This window comes from Photinus pyralis, unplaced genomic scaffold (genome assembly GCF_008802855.1).
Source record: "Photinus pyralis isolate 1611_PpyrPB1 unplaced genomic scaffold, Ppyr1.3 Ppyr1.4_LG2, whole genome shotgun sequence".
Taxonomy (NCBI): domain Eukaryota; kingdom Metazoa; phylum Arthropoda; class Insecta; order Coleoptera; family Lampyridae; genus Photinus; species Photinus pyralis.
In genome coordinates, this window is record NW_022170403.1 from 52,319,932 (window position 1) to 52,337,972 (window position 18,041).

At 36.5% G+C, this 18,041-nt stretch overlaps 1 protein-coding gene across 1 annotated transcript; it reads right to left on the reverse strand.

Moving 5' to 3' along the window:
- Nucleotides 1-4,059: 4,059 nt before the first annotated feature.
- LOC116164248 (facilitated trehalose transporter Tret1-like) lies at nt 4,060-13,979 on the reverse strand. The gene is made up of 3 exons (XM_031478394.1): nt 13,799-13,979; nt 8,995-9,109; nt 4,060-5,633 (listed from the first exon to the last, which is right to left on the reverse strand). Exons 1-3 carry the CDS (start codon nt 13,799-13,801, stop codon nt 4,315-4,317), a joined length of 1,437 nt encoding a protein of 478 aa, XP_031334254.1. The 5' UTR covers nt 13,802-13,979; the 3' UTR covers nt 4,060-4,314.
- Between the last annotated feature and the right edge of the window lie 4,062 nt (nt 13,980-18,041).

Genomic DNA, 18,041 nt, shown 5'->3' on the forward strand with positions numbered 1-18,041 from the left:
AAGTGCAGTGTTGGTGGTGACTGACGCCCTTTAATGTAGGGAAAAACACACCTGAACTAGGTAAACCATGAGAACCGAATAAAAATTATACATAAAAAATTCGTCTTTTTGTCACTACTTTAAAAATATCCTAGTAGACGATATTAAGTATAACTTTAATAGTGGCAGACGTCTTAGAAGTTAAAAAATTTAGGTATAGTAAATCCCATCGAGTGCGAGCGTGTGAGAGATAAGCGCGCGAGAGCATAACGAACAGAGATAGCGATAGGATACTGATCCTTCAAACCATTTGATTCTAAACTTCTCATTCACATAGTTCCACCCACTTCAATCAGACGGATTGTAGAAGCTCAGACATGTTTCGGTGGCATTCGCCCAAATTGCGATGAACTAAACCAACAACAAGAATTGTAACGTTATTATTTATTATAATCAAAAATTCAAAACCCTTCTACCATCATGGTGTACAGAAAATAAATTAACATATTCTACCAGATAAGTCATTATAAACCAAGCTATAATTTTTTCCTATCTCGCGTTAACTTCTTAAGGCGCAGATAGACTTGCAATTTACGACAATCTCGCGGGAGAAACTTCCACATGTATTTATGTGCGTAATAAGTGTCGCGATAAACTGTCGGGCAAGTTGGGTGAGCCATTGCTGTCGCAAGTTCTCACAAAACGTACTGTTTACACTAGCAGGACTTTTAGCTAGTCAGTTGATACCATGGTGTATTATACACCATGGTTGATACCTAGCAGCTGTTTTCGAAAACTTATCTCACGTTATGGCGCCAATAGGACATCATTGTGTTGCCGCGGGCCGCGGCGGCAGTAATAATGTGAAACACAAAAGATGTGTGGGTGAGAGAATGGATTTCAAGAAGAGAAAAGTATGGGGCCTACCATAAATTAATTGATGAGCTGATGAGAATGGAGTGAACTTGAAACTCTACAACCACCTACCTGATAATATCAAAGCACTCGACAATAGAAAATTTAAAATCAAAGTTAAGCGTTTCCTTACCAGCAAAGCGTTATATTCAGTCAATGAATTTTTAAGCACACAAATATCACCGAGAGACATAGTATAAACTTTGTACGCTTACATGTACCTATGTACCTACCTAAAATATTATTTATGTATATATGTTAAATGTAAAATAATTTTATCGTATACTGTATATTTATGTTGTATGTTACTTTGTATGTTACTTTTATATGTTATGCTTGACGTGCCACAAACACATCTACCAGACATGTAACGTGGTAAATAATAAATGAAATTGAAATTGAAATTGAATCGGAAAATTAATCCCAACAATTTAAAAATTTTATTCGTATGTCAGCGATAGACCTTGAGGAACTGTTATTACAAAATTAAAAAGCAGAATGCTCATTTACGTGCCACAATATAATAAAACTCGCACGTTTACTCGCCGAAATATCGAAACGAAATGGAAAGTTTGCGAGAACTTTGTGGGTTAGAGTAGGGCTCTTGGGTCTACGATGGTAGGGATGATCAGATATGTCTCAAAATGTGTATATAGACTTTGCACCCCCCAAAATGTCAAATGTAAAATTTCAACCCCCTACGGCATAAGGGTAGTTGTATAGGGGTGGGGGGTTGAAAAAAATGTTTTTGGGAAAAAAGAGCGTCGTCATAACTTTTTTTACGTCATCTTGAACACGTGTGCAAAATTTCAGGTTCCCATGAGTATTTTTTTATTTTTCCCAAGAGGGAACTTCGAAATAATCTCCTGCGGGAACTTTCAACTAGATGTGGGGTCTCGAGTACTTCCAGTGTGCTCACGGACCTGAAAATTCAACCGAGGAAGGTGGAGAGCGAGCAATTTAAATTAAAGTTATTTTCAACCCCCTACGGCAACGCATAAGGGTAGTTGTATAGGGGTGGGGGGTTGAAAAAAATGTTTTTGGGAAAAAAGAGCGAAGTCATAACTTTTTTTACGTCATCTTGAACACGTGTGCAAAATTTCAAGTTCCCACGAGTATTTTTTTATTTTTCCCAAGAGGGAACTTTGAAATAATCTCTTGCGGGAAATGTGGGGTCTCGAGTACTTCCAGTCTGGCCACGGACCTGAAAATTCAACCGAGGAATGTGGATAGCGAGCAATTTAAATTAAGATTAATTTCAACCCCCTACGGCAACGCATAAGGGTGATTGTATAGGGGTGGGGGGTTGAAAAAAAAATGTTTGCGAAAAAAGAGCGAAGTCATAACTTTTGTTGCAAGTTTATGTAATTATGTTTTGTCCAGAAAGTTATCATTTGCTGCCCTATCACTAAAAGTTGGTTGGTGGAATTGATTTCATTTGCAATACATTTCTAAATTTAAATTAAATTGTTAGAATGGTGGGCATATTAGACTTTAGGACGCGGACATTGGATCTCAAAGGGAATAGACCGCAGACATTAGGACGCAGACATTGCGACGCGGACATTCGGACGCAAAAATTAGGACAAGGGCCGGATTAACGTTTCTGTAGGCCAGGGGCTAAACAAATTATAGAGGGGCCCTATTCCTATACAAAATATAGGCTATAATTTCAACAAACGCCAAATTTAACGATATTAATTTTTATTGTCGAAAATTTATGCTTTGCAAAGTGCAATGCGTAATCCAATCCAACTTACTTTTAAAATATTAAAGGCCCAGTGAAGCATAAATTGTGACTACATTGAAACTAAAGATAATATTCTTAGAAACGCAACAAAAAAATCCGGTGTCAGTGTCACGCTTAGACCATATAGTACATGGACTGCTATTCGCCCTATGCTTTCAATACAAAATGGGTGGTCACGGATAGAGGGCACTGTAGTCGTGGGTATGTGAATCTCAGGGTAAACCCACTCGGGTCGCGTAAAGAGTAGCTTTTATAGTCACCACGTAGTACGGGAAGCTTTAAATACCCTTGATTATCTTCTACACGTCGACAAATAAAGATAGGTTTGCTCTTTTTGGGATATCTAGGCGATTAATCAATTGACGTTTGTTAATTTATAGGTTGACAGTGTCAAATCGTTTCTAATCGTACAACTTCGGACAGACTCATTTACCCTGAAACTCACATATCCAGGCGATGTCCTTGACCATATTTTAGTTACAATTAGCAGTCCATGTACTATATGGTCTAAGGTGTCACGTCCCGTTTCCTAGTTACCATAGTTACAGGGGTTTAAATAATTACTACGAATGCGGTGACGTCACCGCTCCCACACTTACCGGCTATTATACATTTGCAGAAAGGTGCGCTATGTAGGACCTGTGTCACAGTATAAAATATCACAAAATATACTGTGCCTGTGTATTCAACAGGGAGCGGTGACGTCACCGAATCAGTCGACGGAATTTTAAACGTGTGTTACGAGCGATCTACCGACTAATTTTATATTCAAAGGTCTGGTATAGTGCGATCGGATTCAACCGCCGCGCCACGTTGAAGGTGTTGAACAACATGGGAGGTAGATAGCCGCCCTGCAGTACTCCTGCTCTCGCCAGATTGCCAGTGGATGATTTCGTGCTTATCCTGACTTGAAAATGGGACCTGGTCCTCCTGTCAACTCTGTTGTTCTCTCGATTGTAGCTCTGTGGGTCTTATTATTTAGTAAGGATGTTTGGAATTTCGAACATATCACCTTTTTATACCTACCGTCCTCTCCACGTACCTGTTCCAGGGCGATTTTTGGGTGCGTTTGTTGTTATCTTTAACGGAGTTTGTTTGGTGTTCACCTCGTGCCTCGGGCGCTTTGCAATTTACCAACGTCATTTAGGCGGTTGATATCGTTGAGGAGATATCTGGGTAGTTGTTTCCTGTTTCTAACTGGTAGTTCTTTGGTGGTTAGAAATATGACGCTATGGAGTACGTTTGCTGTGGTATTAACCGCAGAAAAGGAATTCTTTCATAGTCTAAGGTGTTAACCATTACAGCGAGTCTTTCGCAAGGTCGGCGGCGGAAACATGTGTTTTAACTTGAACATTGGTTTTGGCTGAGTTTCTATGCATTGGACTCGGCGCGGGTATTTCGCATTTAAACCATCATTCAACATCAATGAGATTTATTTAATTAGAGTAGGTATAATGAATTCCACATTGTCCATAATTTCAAGCAATAGGTGGAAGTACCGTACCGCCATAGTACATCTAAGCGCACCAACTCCCAGCCTTTGGAGCTGCTTCCAATTTGACACAACATAAAGATGAGTTACAGTAACTTATGCTACAAACGCAATACTTAATACTGAAAAAATAATACGTATTTTCTAACTAGGTAAGTACCTACAACCTACAAATATTTTATAAGGCACTTTGAATTTCAAGATAACTTTTGTTTTTTGTTTCCGGAACTAAGAAAAATGTGAACAATGTCGCTGCTAAAGTGCATACCGCAAATAATAAAAAAGCAAAATCTCCGCCCAACTCTGTATTCACTACCATAAACAGGCCTGTAACTGCAAAGGTAACAATCCAAGAAACAAAGGTAGCAAGAGATGAGGCTAAACTTTTTATTTCTTGCGGGAAAACTTCGCCCATCATCAACCAAGATATTGGTCCTAAACCAAGGGAGTATGCCACTTCAAACACAGTTAAGGCGACTACGGGTAAATAATTGATGTATTTGTATATTTCTTCACTAAACGCGTATCTGCCTTTCAGCATCAAAACTATTCCTACGATAGTTAAACATACCGTCATTGCTCCAGACGATAGCATTAACAGAGTTCTTCGTCCACACTTATCTACCACCAATGATTGAAAAATTCCAGCGCCCGTCGAGAAACTGGCTAGTATGATCGTTGCCGATTGAGCGTTTAAGCCAATGTTGGCATTTGTGAAGATGTAGGAAGTATAAGCCGTAATTGCGTCAATACCGCATATACATTTAAAAATCATTAGCCCAAAACCGATCACACAGGCTATTTTGCTTGCACGTGTTTTCATGCAGTTTTTCAAGGTATTCGTCCCCGAACACTTGTTCTTATCCAGTACGTATTGTTCGATTTCCTTCATTTCTTGATCGACGTTGTAGTTTTTTCCCCTTAACCATATAAGTGTTGCACGTGCACCGACATAGTCCCGCTTTTGTACGGAATAGACTGGCGATTCTGGCATAAAGGCGAATAGCGCCCCAAAAACCATGGGCACACCCCCACACAACGCCGTGTATAATTTCATATTTACAAATTTGGCAACGATTGCGTCAAATAGTATTCCACTTGAGATCATTAGTTGTAGAAAGCTTCCCAAAGTACCGCGCACTTCTTTTTGTGCTATTTCGTTGTTGTATAGGGCTGTAAACACACAAAGTGCTCCTGTGGACATTCCAGTCAAAAATCGTCCCGCATATACCATCCCGATTGATTTTGACCAAAGAATTAAAGTCCAGCCGGTGAGTGACGGTACAATGAATAAGAACGCGCTCGGTTTTCTTCCAAATTTGTCACACAGAGGTCCGGCAAAAATTGAAAATACTGCCGCACCTAACGATGTCAGTGAAGCTATCCATGAAAGTTCGTTTTTAGTGATTGTAAATCCTAACTCTCCTCCGAGCAATTTTTCAGATATCTGACTCGTCCAACCGATGGATGTTCCGGCAGAAAATGCCGTTAGAGAAACTAAAACAAGAGAACAATAATGCAAAAGTGGATGAGTTCCTAGCGAGTTCATAAATTTGCGGTATCTATCCATCTGTCAGTCTATCCGTTAGCACGATATCTCGAAAACGAATGGACCGATTACGATGAAATTTTGCAGGTGGATTCTTTATCAACTTTATAGATCGGAGTTCGTGAATTGGCAATGTAGGTAACGAAATTAGCGTAGAGTATAGAGTGATGTCAATTTCAAATAATTTAGTAGTATTTATTTTATATTCTACTAAAATTTTGATTAACATGATTCATATATTTGAATTAAATTACCCAATTGTAAATAAATGATCCCAATTCGCGAACGTACAACCGGAGTGATCAATTTCGAAAGAGATTGAGAAAATTCTAAATATGTGGTGGGATTCTCTACGGTTAAACACAAAACGATTTTGCGTATCTAGCCTGTAGCCAATAAAGCATTGTTTATTTGTTTTTTTTTTATAAAATGTCCTAGAATTATTAAGGATAGGAAAATTTTTATTTAAATTTTCGTTATGAATTTGTTTTGTTAATTCGTTTGTGTCAGTTCAGATTTCATTTATTGGGTTTTTCGTTTATTTTTATAAAAGATTGATATAATTATCTGGAGATAAGGATCCCTTTTAATCGAAAAAAACAGTTTGTTTTCGTAGAAAATGTTGTATTTTATATAAGATATAAGATTCCGCGTAAAGTTTACATACGTGCCCGGAGAAAGCATAGGTATTGATTGATTTTTCGACTTGACAGGCGTGGATAATTGGTTAAGAAATTTTGATTTGCTTAAGGAAAAGAGTCCGTTTAAATACCGGAGTTAGCGTTTAGAAGGGGCCTTTTGCCAATTTCGTTGCTGTCCTTTTAAAATTAAGAGACGCGCGTTTCTAATTTGTAACCGGAAACTCTAAGTAATCTGAGATTTCTTGATTTTGTTTAATTTGTAGTGTATGCGGGGTTTGCTTATTTCGACGTTATTGTAATCCACTTTTGTTTAAGTAAGATTTGATGTTACTTTCATCTTGTGGTTGTAGTTTATGTGAAATCATGCCAATCGTGTGTTTATTCGGCCCATTTAACAATTCAGATGGATATTTCATGCGTGATTAGAATTAATTTTGTTGATCTGTGCCCAAAGTTCATTTCAAGTGTCTTCAAAATTTGGTAAGTGATCCGTTTAGAGTTTAAGGAATTTGACCATTGTTTGCTTTGAATTTGGAATTTAAAGTCAAATTTGAATTTATTTTATTGGGCCGGGATATGGATGTGTACTGGAAGAGATTTAATAATTAGAGGGCTTATTAGTTAGGTTTGAGGTGTTTTGCGTATGGTTCACTTTGACCGGGACCATTACACACATCATTTTTGATTTGCTCGCCCAACGTGGGACATTGCATTTATTTTTTGTATGTGCTCCGAAGTTCAAGGGCCACGGCAATATATAATTAATGTCGTGCAGATATTTCAGGGGATGGTAGCATTCGTCAAAGTAAGAGAAAAATGCAAATATATGCATGGTTTAAAGGGCCTCGTTTTCATTATAAAGGGCGGCGAAGTTTCAATTTTTTTCTCGTATTTTGCGTTTTCTCTCTTACGTTCGGTGGTAATTATTTCAAATTTGACACCTACATCTATAATTTTTTTAGAATCTCTACAATAGAGTATCAAAAGGTGTGCGCGGATAATTCGCGCTCGGATAATTCGCTCTCGGTCAATTCGCACCCGGACAATTCGCTTTCAGGACAATTCACGCCCTGATAGTTCGCTTTAAAAATCACTAGAAAAATTAACGAACGCTCTGTCGAAGAATTTTACGGGAGCGAATTTTTCTAGGCGCGAAAATTCCGGGAGCGAATAAATTGTCCGGGCGCGAATTGTCGCACAACCGTTTCAAAATAGTTGGTCGCAGTATACAGGCTGTTACATTTTCCTGAATCGGTTATAATTTTATGTTTTAGAACTTTTGTTGGAGCACCCTGTATGATTTTCGGCAAAAAATTTATTTTATCTCTCATTGTATGTATTCTAATTAAAGGCTTCAACGAAAGGAACCGTTTTCTACCAACTATACTGCCCTTCTTTTTGTCCTCTTATCAAAGTACGGAGTGGAGAGGGAAGGGGAGAGTGGAACTAGTTTTTCCCATCATGGTACTCGAAAGGTCTCAACGAAGGAATTAATTTCTACCAACCATAGCCCTCCTCCTCGACCTCTTATCGTGATCGGGTATATTCCCTTATACCTGAAGAACGCATTGCCGAAAGAGGGTACTCGCAAAGGGCCATTGAGACAAGAAATATATCCATTGGTGATGTCAAAACAAAAGCTATATACTTCGGTTAAAAAAATGCGCTTTACACCCATCCCAACTCTGAGTAAAGTAGGTATTTCACTTGATATGCGTGGGGGGGGGGGGTAGGTGCTCCTAGCATAATGTTATTAGCAGGAAAATACGCTCTTGTCATTTATGTTTGCATAAGGCTTTTTAACTTGTTTGTAGTTTTCTGTAGTTAAACATAAAACGTGATAATTTTCACACAGGGTCACCACGAGAAGTATTTACGTCTTTGAGGGGACTGTAATAAGCTCTTGCGAATCATGGTGTTATGGGGCAGCGGTCAGTTGTTTCCTAAGGAGTGACCATCGTTGATAAACACGTGTTGTTCAAACTCCACTCCTTAAGAGGTGATTGACCGCTCCTTTACACCACTATTCGCCAGGGCTGAGTGCAATCCCATGAACAATGTAAATACTTTTCGCGGTCATCCTGTATTATTCTTCTTTAGTGCGACAGGTGCATCTGACCAAGAACCTTTATCTTCATGTTGTGAGTTCTCTCTGTTTTAACACTTGTGCATATACATACTAATGATCTAATGTGGTACCGTTGGATGGGTGTCAAGGGGACCTGACTAGGTACAGACTTCCGACCTAGGAGTAAAAAATAAGAGGAAAGAACCTTGCATTAAAAGAGCACGCGACGGAAATGGATAAAAAGGAGGTTATAAGAGTGGGGGGAAACGCGTCACCATTGGCAGTGGCGTAATAAAATAAAACTGGCATCGTCTCTTCTGTTTTATTATAAGTCAAGAGTCAAGTCAATATAACTGACCAGCGCAAAGGAGGTAATATGTTGGCGCGTCCGTCGCGCGCTATGCTATATCCCACCACCGTTACATTCTCTCTTATTTTATACTCGTAGCTTCCGACACTCCGTTTTCGAGAATTCACGTGTAAAGTTTTGACTGCACTAGTGGAAATGTATTAGATAGACATTTAGACAGAATCTACTGTTGAATGGAACACATAGATTGAAGACGGTAGCTTTATACATGTAGGATATCTCGTACTTACCTATGAAAGCCGCGATAAATTGTGGCAATTTCTTCTCTAAAGTTGATTTCTGCAAAAGGCTGCTGTAACTGTCGTATACTGCTGGCAATGAAATTGAATGGTCTTCTTTTGTAGTCTGAAATAATAATAATAATGATAATGATAATAATAACTTAAACACAATCTCATAACAGATACGACACCATACTACAAATACACGCCACAGATCATACTTGAAAACAACACACACAAATTATATTGGGACAGGACACTACTCACAGACAAAACTATCCACAATAATAGACCAGATATTACACTTATAGATAAAACACAAAAATCCATTTGTATTATAGACATTGCCATACCCAACACTAACAACTTAACTAAAACACATGCAGAAAAACACCGTAAATACACCGATATAGCTATCGAGCTTAAGACGCAATGGAGAATGAAATCTACTGTTATAGTTCCCATTATCCTTAGTGCTACCGGAGTTATACCAAGGACAATACACCACAATACAACTATTAGGTTTAGACAAAAACACATACAAACATTTACAAAAAGCAGTCATTATCAACACATGCCATATTGTTCGTAAATTTCTAAAATAACATAACACAAGATACTACATACACACATGATCCACAACGTATACATGTAAACAACAGTACCTACTCGCTCACAACACGGTACACCACATAATGTAATATCTCCACCTCTAACCCAAACAAACACACAAATACAACTTACCGAACAAACAAGTACAACAAATGATACAACATATACTACAATCAGAGATTCACCTTTGAAGCAAACCACATTATCACGACCCATTAGTATTCAACCCAAACGCAAAAGCCTAAACAGCACTTTAGACTCACAACATGACACACAACATACTGTAATATTTCCACCCTTAACTCAACCAACCACACAAACACAACTTCCTGAACAAACAAACGCAATAAATACAAGTAACGCAACATGCACTACAAAGACAGGTCCACCCAATAAAGTTACATGTCCTAGCACAGTTAAAAAACACAAAACTCCTTCTTCACATAAACACACCACGTTATCACAACATACTCGTATACAACCCAAACGCAAAGCCAAAGAAACACTTACACAATAAACTCTATTTAATAAAAGTACAGGAATTATTATAATGATATTTTTGTTTTGTTTTCTTCTTTCCTGATAGCGTTGACTATTGTGGCCATTGATAGCTATGTTGGTAAGTATGAATTACATACTATCCCTAGATTTCCAATGTGAGTGTGCGAATATTTATTTTATTATTTTTATTTTTCTTTAGAACCCTACATAACTTCACTAGACACAGACACAGACACTAATCGTTACTTGATTTTAATCCGTGCGATTAGTTAACCAGGCTAGACCTGAGTTCTCACAAGAAACACCGACAATAATAATGATTTATTCCCTACTTCTGTACAAACCAATAAACTAACAGTATAAATAAAATTATAAAATAAATAGAAGAAACCTATTACAAGTGTCGGGAAGAAAATAGAGCGTTTATACAATCACTAAAAAATAACTATTTTTTCCTTCTTAATAATGTAAATAGAAATAGATGATGTAGCAGATGAAAAGTGCGCACTTTGAACTATCATAACTTTTTATTTCACGGTATCGATTTCCAATATTGATAGCTCATTCGATGCTCCAAAGCATTGTGATTATTTTATTTTCTATAACATTACCGTGAATTTTTCATAATACAAAAGTTACGGTCATTTAAGTAAAAACCTACCAACCTCACCGAGTCGGGTGTCGCGAGTGAGACGGAGAGGGAAGGATAATCAGCAGCGTTCGCGCAACAAGGAGCGATGGGTAAGAGGTTCTACTTTACTAAGAAATTTCTCTCCGAATACCAAAACTAACCATTTAGGCCGTTTACAAATGCATTCCGCCGAGTTGCATTGTAAAATCTCAAACAATTCATTAACTCCATGTATTCGTTTAGGAGCCACCCTCCAAAAAGTGGTAAAGTTTCCATTTCTCCTTTAATTTTTTTCTCAGCAACCATATAACAGTTACAGGGACTGGTGGTCTTTGCATAGGTTTTGCTGTATGCCTTTTCCGGTTTTACAAATAATTTTTCAAAATTCGTACCACAAAAGGGCACACCCTAAATAGGGGTGCAAAAAAATGTTGATTTCGACGAAATTTGGTCTCTGGTGGTTTTTAAATATAAAAATCACGAATCTGAAATTAGTTTTTGAAAATTCGAAAAAAATAATTCCACTGCAATTCTTGGCCGGACAACGAAAATGAACAAAATTCCACGAAAATTGGTCTTTCGGGTCAGAACATGTTCACCGACAGTGGCATAACAAGTACAGTAAACGTCAATATTACATAATCTGCTAAGGGTGTCTACCTACATTTAACAAAAATTTGTCAAATAAAAAATGTTAATTTTATCACAGCGAGCATGAATAACTTCGACATCAACGAGGAAACAGTCACAGAATAAGAATAAGTAGGCCATATTCTGTGGAACCAGACGAAAAAAATTCAACGCACAGTCCTTTTTCAAAAGCGGGATACATCGGCAGTAGAAATTCTGATTTCGACAAAATTTGGTATCTGGGAGTTGAACAGTTGGGGACATGAAAATCACGAATATGAAATGAACAGAATGAACACGCTTATCGAACTATTCAACATTTCCTATCCCTACCCATTTACAAATTTTGGGCTGAAATTCACCCCATACTCAGCTTGAAGTTATGTAGATAGTTAGATGCCTCCTCAAAACTAAAATTGACCTGTTCGAGTTCGAGCGTTTCTGGCAAAAGTGTTGTTAAGCGGCCAAAATTGGCATTGACTTTAAATAGGGCACCGTTCGGGAGTTATCATTTACACAGACCGACGCACGGACCGACGGACGGAAAGTTCAAAGTTATGAACTCGCTTTAGGAGCTCGTCTTCTCCAAAGTGCACAGTGCCTATGCCATATGTTGTCTTGCCATGTTGTTATAAGATGCTTTAGTTTTATACCTGTTGCTCGACATGTTGCTAATAAATCATCATCTGTACAGTATAAATGCCTTAGCAGCCTTGGCTGAAACCCCGCCCACTTAAAAATAAAGGCAAAATAACAAAATAAAAATAAACTGAGTTTACAAATCATAGTAATAGTCCAGTCAAATTAGCGCAATTTTGGACAAATAAAAACATTAATCGGTAAAGATCTGAATTTTGGTATACACATTTATTGGGACTTTCTAATGAACATACTAAAAGTCCCTGTCAAAATCTGTTGCGCTCGAGACGCCATCTTGGAAAAACGGTACACTTTTCCAGTTTTTTGCCCATCTCTCGGCAATTATTACTGACACGAAGAAATAGTTTACATGAAAAATATAGTTTACTAAATTCCCTATAAAAAAGAGTATTTACATTTTTTTTGGATCTCCAGTACTTTAGCTGTAATCTCACGTTGAATACGTCAGAACGCGTTTAGGCCCCGTATCGTAGTTATAGAAGGAGGGCCGTCTTTTTTATGACTACACCGATAGCTGTAACAGAGCCAAAAAATGAACAGAATCGTCGTGCGATAAAGCATTCTAGCAATGAGATAATGTTTGATGATACATCATGTTTTTTTTCAAAAAGGTAAGCGAAAATGTGTAAAAGTGTTGGAGCAACGAAATGATTTCTGAAGCTGAAGAACGCCCTATCTGCATAAGTATAACGTGCCTGTTAGTGAGAGATATTAAAACCGACATCGTTATCAGACCTTCAGAATAACCTTGACCCTGTTCGGACTGCACTGAAGGCTCCCAGTCCACACTCAGTGCTCACATTGAAGATGAAAGTTCTATTGAGAGAGAGTTTTATAAGAAACCTTTAAACGTGTCTCATACCAAGCTTGAGTGCGACGACTTCGCATATATAAGAATACTGGTAGAATTTTCAATGAATTTAATGATTTGTAAAAAGTTGTAAAAAAATATCTGCGCGACTGTTTCGAGAGCTCAGGATACTTGATTCCCTATTCGATGTCGGATTATAGCTAAAGTATTGGACATACAAAAAAATTTTAATATGATTTTTTGTGGGCAATTTAATAAACTATATTTTTTATCTGAACTATTTTTCCGTATCAATAATTGTTGTCGATATATAGGCAAGAAACTGAAGAAGTGCTCCTTTTTTCCAGGATGGCGCCTCGAGCGCAACAGATTTTGACGGGGACTTTTAGTATGTCCAATAGGGAACACTAATGAACATGTATACCAAAATTCATATCTTTACCGATTAATGTTTTATTTTTTCTTATTTGACTGGACTATAAAGACTGATCACAGTTACATCCAGAAATATGCTAATCTCTAATCTTTTGCTATATAAACTGTTATGTATATAAGGTTATAGGTAGGTATACAACACAAGGTTTTGTATTAGCTGATTAGAATAAAGATTAGATTAATCGGTTCCTGTGTACCTCGTTGAGAAATGTCGAAAACTTAAAATATTTTTGTTGCCTACAACTGGCCAGGTAGGTAAATACATTTTAGTAACCCGCTACGTTTCTTCATGTACCTACTTAAATTTCGAGAGTGGATATTTATTGACAATTATTTCATGCATTGAATGGTTAGATACTACTCTAAACTCTAATCTCATTTTTAATTAATAGGTTTATTATTATTTATTACCCCTCGGCTCCCTAAAGCGCGCTTCACGAATTTAAACGGCATTGCCTTCAATAGTCAATTTAGGTCTTTTTTACTGATGAATTGTACCTAATTCTTAAGAAAATATTTAAAAAAAAACTCACCATTACTGATGGCTATTCTCACAAAATAACATAGGTACGTTCAATGTATATTTACTATAATAACACCAGTACTTATAGCTTATTATAGATATCTTTTTAATTTCGTACGTATACACTAGCAGCGTGTTTGTCAAGCATGATCGATTTACATTTTGGAACGAATATAAAGCATTTATCACACGAACTGGACGCTATTAAATTTATACAACTTTGTAGTTTATATTTGACCGGCAGTAAAAAAAAGCATAATCAGATAATATTTTGATCAGGATATAGCCACAGATATATTTCGTATATCTGTGATATAGCTATGTTACTAAGATTAGAAACTTTGCATTTTTTAACTGCATTATTGCCATAAAAATATTACTTGGGTATATTTTGGGAAATGTGGCAAGTAACGGTTCTTTATGTTTACCTGAAACTTGAAAGTAATTTTCAAACATTTGTTGTTTGGTAGATTTTGTCTGTAATATTATTTTACATCTCATGTACAGAGACTTTCGTAAAGCATTCAACTGATTCGTTTCACACCAAATTGATGAATCGCGAGTCTGCAATCACAAAATCTGGGATTTAGGAGAAGCTTGTTCCAAGATAAATAAGTAAAATAAGTAAAAATAACATGTTGCCAGCGGAAAAACCGGACTAAATACGGGCTAAGATAAGAATAATTACTTAGAGAACCCAACACACAAAGAACCGTTGACAAGATCCTTGCTGCGAATGTAATATCCACGGCATAGATTATTATAGATTGTAAATAAGTTCATAAATGTATGTGCATTGTGGCAGTTATCTATTGTTTCAGTCCTATCTCCTATCTAACAACCCAATTGCCCACTTTATAATCAATTCACGTCTGTGTACTCAATATTTGGTTTTAGAAAACTCGCAGGATAATTTGTCAAAATTGTAGGAAAAGGTTGGCCTGTAGTGCCAATTCGTGTTAGATTTTCTTGGGTTATTATACAGGGTGTTCTTAAATATGATGTATATACGAAATGGACTGATTCTTTGACTTATGTTATGCCTATATAATAACTTCTAATTTCACGATTTTTTAAGTTTTTTCTTTATATCTTGTAGTTTTTGAGATATTTTGCCCACATTTGAAATGTAAGTTACGCTGAATGGCTTATATCATTGCTCATGTCAATGGTAATGAGAATCTACAGGGTGTTGGTTTTCCAAGAGCATGTTGCTTGATTGTAAAATAAGAAATTGAGGTTCTGGTTTGTCCAAAAGCTGTTTGGTCTGTAATTTTGTCGTATCTGCGACCGTTATTGAGAAAAATTAAAAATGGATCTTTAAAATGGTCCAGTTGGCCTCTTGGCTTCATTTAAATTATCTTTTGTTTTTATTAGTTTTGACAGTTTGCATTTGAAATTGTATCTCGTGTTTACATATGTTTATAAATTAATGGTTCAAATTGTAAACTGTACGCTAACGATAACATACTGTCGATCGGTAAGACGGTAACGAAGCGTTTGGGGACCTATGTTTGTATGAAATTTTAGTAATAAAATAAGGCAGAGTATTATAGCCCCTTTCTTATGTAATACATCATATTTAGGAACAACCTGTATACACAAATTTCAATTCCTTTAACTAATTTTCTTTAATTTTATATCCTTTGTTCATTAATCACGTAACTGAAAAACCATTTGTTTCTCCCCTCTATTACCTACATTATTACAATTTCAAGCTTTCATATGTGTTTCCGTCGTGTGTGGCAAATTCGTTCCGGAATAATTGCCCTGGTAAATTCGTCCCCGGAAGATTTGCTCTCGGAAAATTTGCTTCCAGAAGAGTCGCCCTCAAAACTCGCGGAAGATTTGGCTCCAAGAAATCTGGGCTGCAGAATTTTAGGCCACAAGAAAACTCGCCCCGGAATATCTGCTCCCAAAAGATTCTCCCTCGAAAAGGTTCCACATATACAACTTACGACGATACACGCAATTTTTAGGAGAGGAAAGCGATTTGCGCCATCTGGAGAAGCACGAACGTTGGTTACGTTTGGCATCTTGACTTGAATGGCAATCGTGAACGCGTCGCTCCATAAATGTTTGTTGTTATTTTGTGTTGTTTAAAGCAGGTAGTAATTTTTGCATTTCTTTATATCGTATTTGTGTTTTGTATGCCGCATTTTATATTTTGTTTGTGTTTCAATCTTTGTTTTTGAAATTTACTTGGTTTAACCGTAATGCAGAATGATATGTATAATACCGTTATTCTTTTGTTTGTAATCGTTTACGTTTTTGGTGTAATTTTTGCTTAATTTATGTTTATGTGTTGATTACTTGGTCCTATCCGAGAAGTAATAGACATATAAATTTTGATCATTTTATTTTAAATGTGGAAATTACCGATTCGTTTGATGTATGTACTGACTTCTTGTTTGTATCTAACAATTTCCTCCTTGAATGAAGCAGTCACGGGAGTGGTAAAAACTGTAGTCAAAATTGAGCTACGACACCTAAGTCCGTGATTGTCTTCGACATTCAACGTAGGCTCGAAACCCCGAACGAGGGGCGAGGCTACCTACCTTGCGGGGGCGAGATTATGGTAATCAAAACTCTTCGGTTTAGAATCTATGTGTGATACATGAGTGGCGATTCGATAATTTCCAAATATTTTTACCGATAGTTAAATTTGCCTACAAGGCCATGTAATTTTCCATCTTGCTTTTAACAAAAGGACCTTATTGCACCAAAGATGAGTCACATCCTGTGTATTTCACCCTTTCTTAGAATCTTGATCCCTGCTTACTTGACCCATAATTCCCAAAACTTGTTTTTAACTTATATGTTACCTCTTGAAGTCTACATGCTAGTTTTTGTGTTGTTAAATTTTATGTTACGCATTCACATCATTACAAACAATTAATTTTACTACACAATTTAATATTAATTTGATGGCTGGTTTTTTTTCTTGGTAAGTTCTATTTTTTCCCAGCCTATTTCTATTTTTATTCGGTGAACTACCATTTTCAAAGTTTATTTTTGCAATGTAATTTATTTCGACTTAAATTTCCGAGCTCTTACAAGCATAATAACCACGATAATTATTAAACAAACTTTTCACAATTTCAGTGTTTTATTTTACGTTCCTTCCCTACTGTGCTTCAGGTCATAGCGTTGTTTACTACTAACATAAGGGGGACCTGCCTTAGATGTTTGATCACGTGTTACTTTTCAAATTTAAGCGGGATCTTGGTTAGTTTTGGAGGGAATAGTCACTTTGGTGGCCATTTTTAAACGTTACCGTGTTGACTCTATTTCCGTGTTCTTGTAGTGTGAAGTTAGCGTAGAACCTAGGAGCTAAGTACACTACAATACGATAACTAAAAAAACCCTGATTCGATTTGGAAGAAATTTGGGGTGCATATAGGGTTATATGGGAAATCGAAAACGTCCAATTTTGGTTTTGATCCGTAACCATCTTCACGGTTGTTGAGGGTGTCAAAAGTTTAAAAGAACCATACATTTTTTTAAAATTTTTTTCGCATACACTGACTAAAATGGCTTAAAAACTCTACAAAAAAGTTCATTATAATTTTTGGTAAGTTCCTTTGTTTTTGAGAAGTTTTGAATTGAAAAGTTTAACCATTTATTTTATTTTTCTAAATTTGCATTTTTTCTAAAAGTAAAGTATCAGGGTGAGAAATTTTAATTACAAAAAACATGTGTTTTGATGAGATCTACAAAAAAGGCTTCTACACTTTGTAAAATATACAATCAAAAGTGATTATAAAATCAGAACGGCAAAAATTTGTGATTAGGTCTCCTTTTAAAAGCCGAGGTGGTTGTCTTAATTTTATTGTTTTAGATAACGTAGGATAAACGAATGTGTTAAAAGCAATATAATTCAAACCCTGAGGTGACTGTTTCCTGTCCAATAGTCTCATTTATTGCCGCCACCTTAATGCTCAATAAAGTTTTCATTGCGATTATAATGTCTCTATTGGGAAAGATATATAAAAACATAACTTTAATAAGTGCCTACGTGCTGTTCCAGTTAGTAAATGCGAACACAAAGTCCTTAGGTGATCGTGATCATCTCAATTACTTGCGTATTTATAAATGAATAGGAATAAGTCAATGTGGCCTTTGAGGACTTTTATTATCCCCTAATATGAATACATAAATTACATTTTTATGCAATGGTCATTACTTATTTTATACACGAGATATAATACATTAGCACAGATTTAAATATAGGTACCTTTGCAATATCCGGT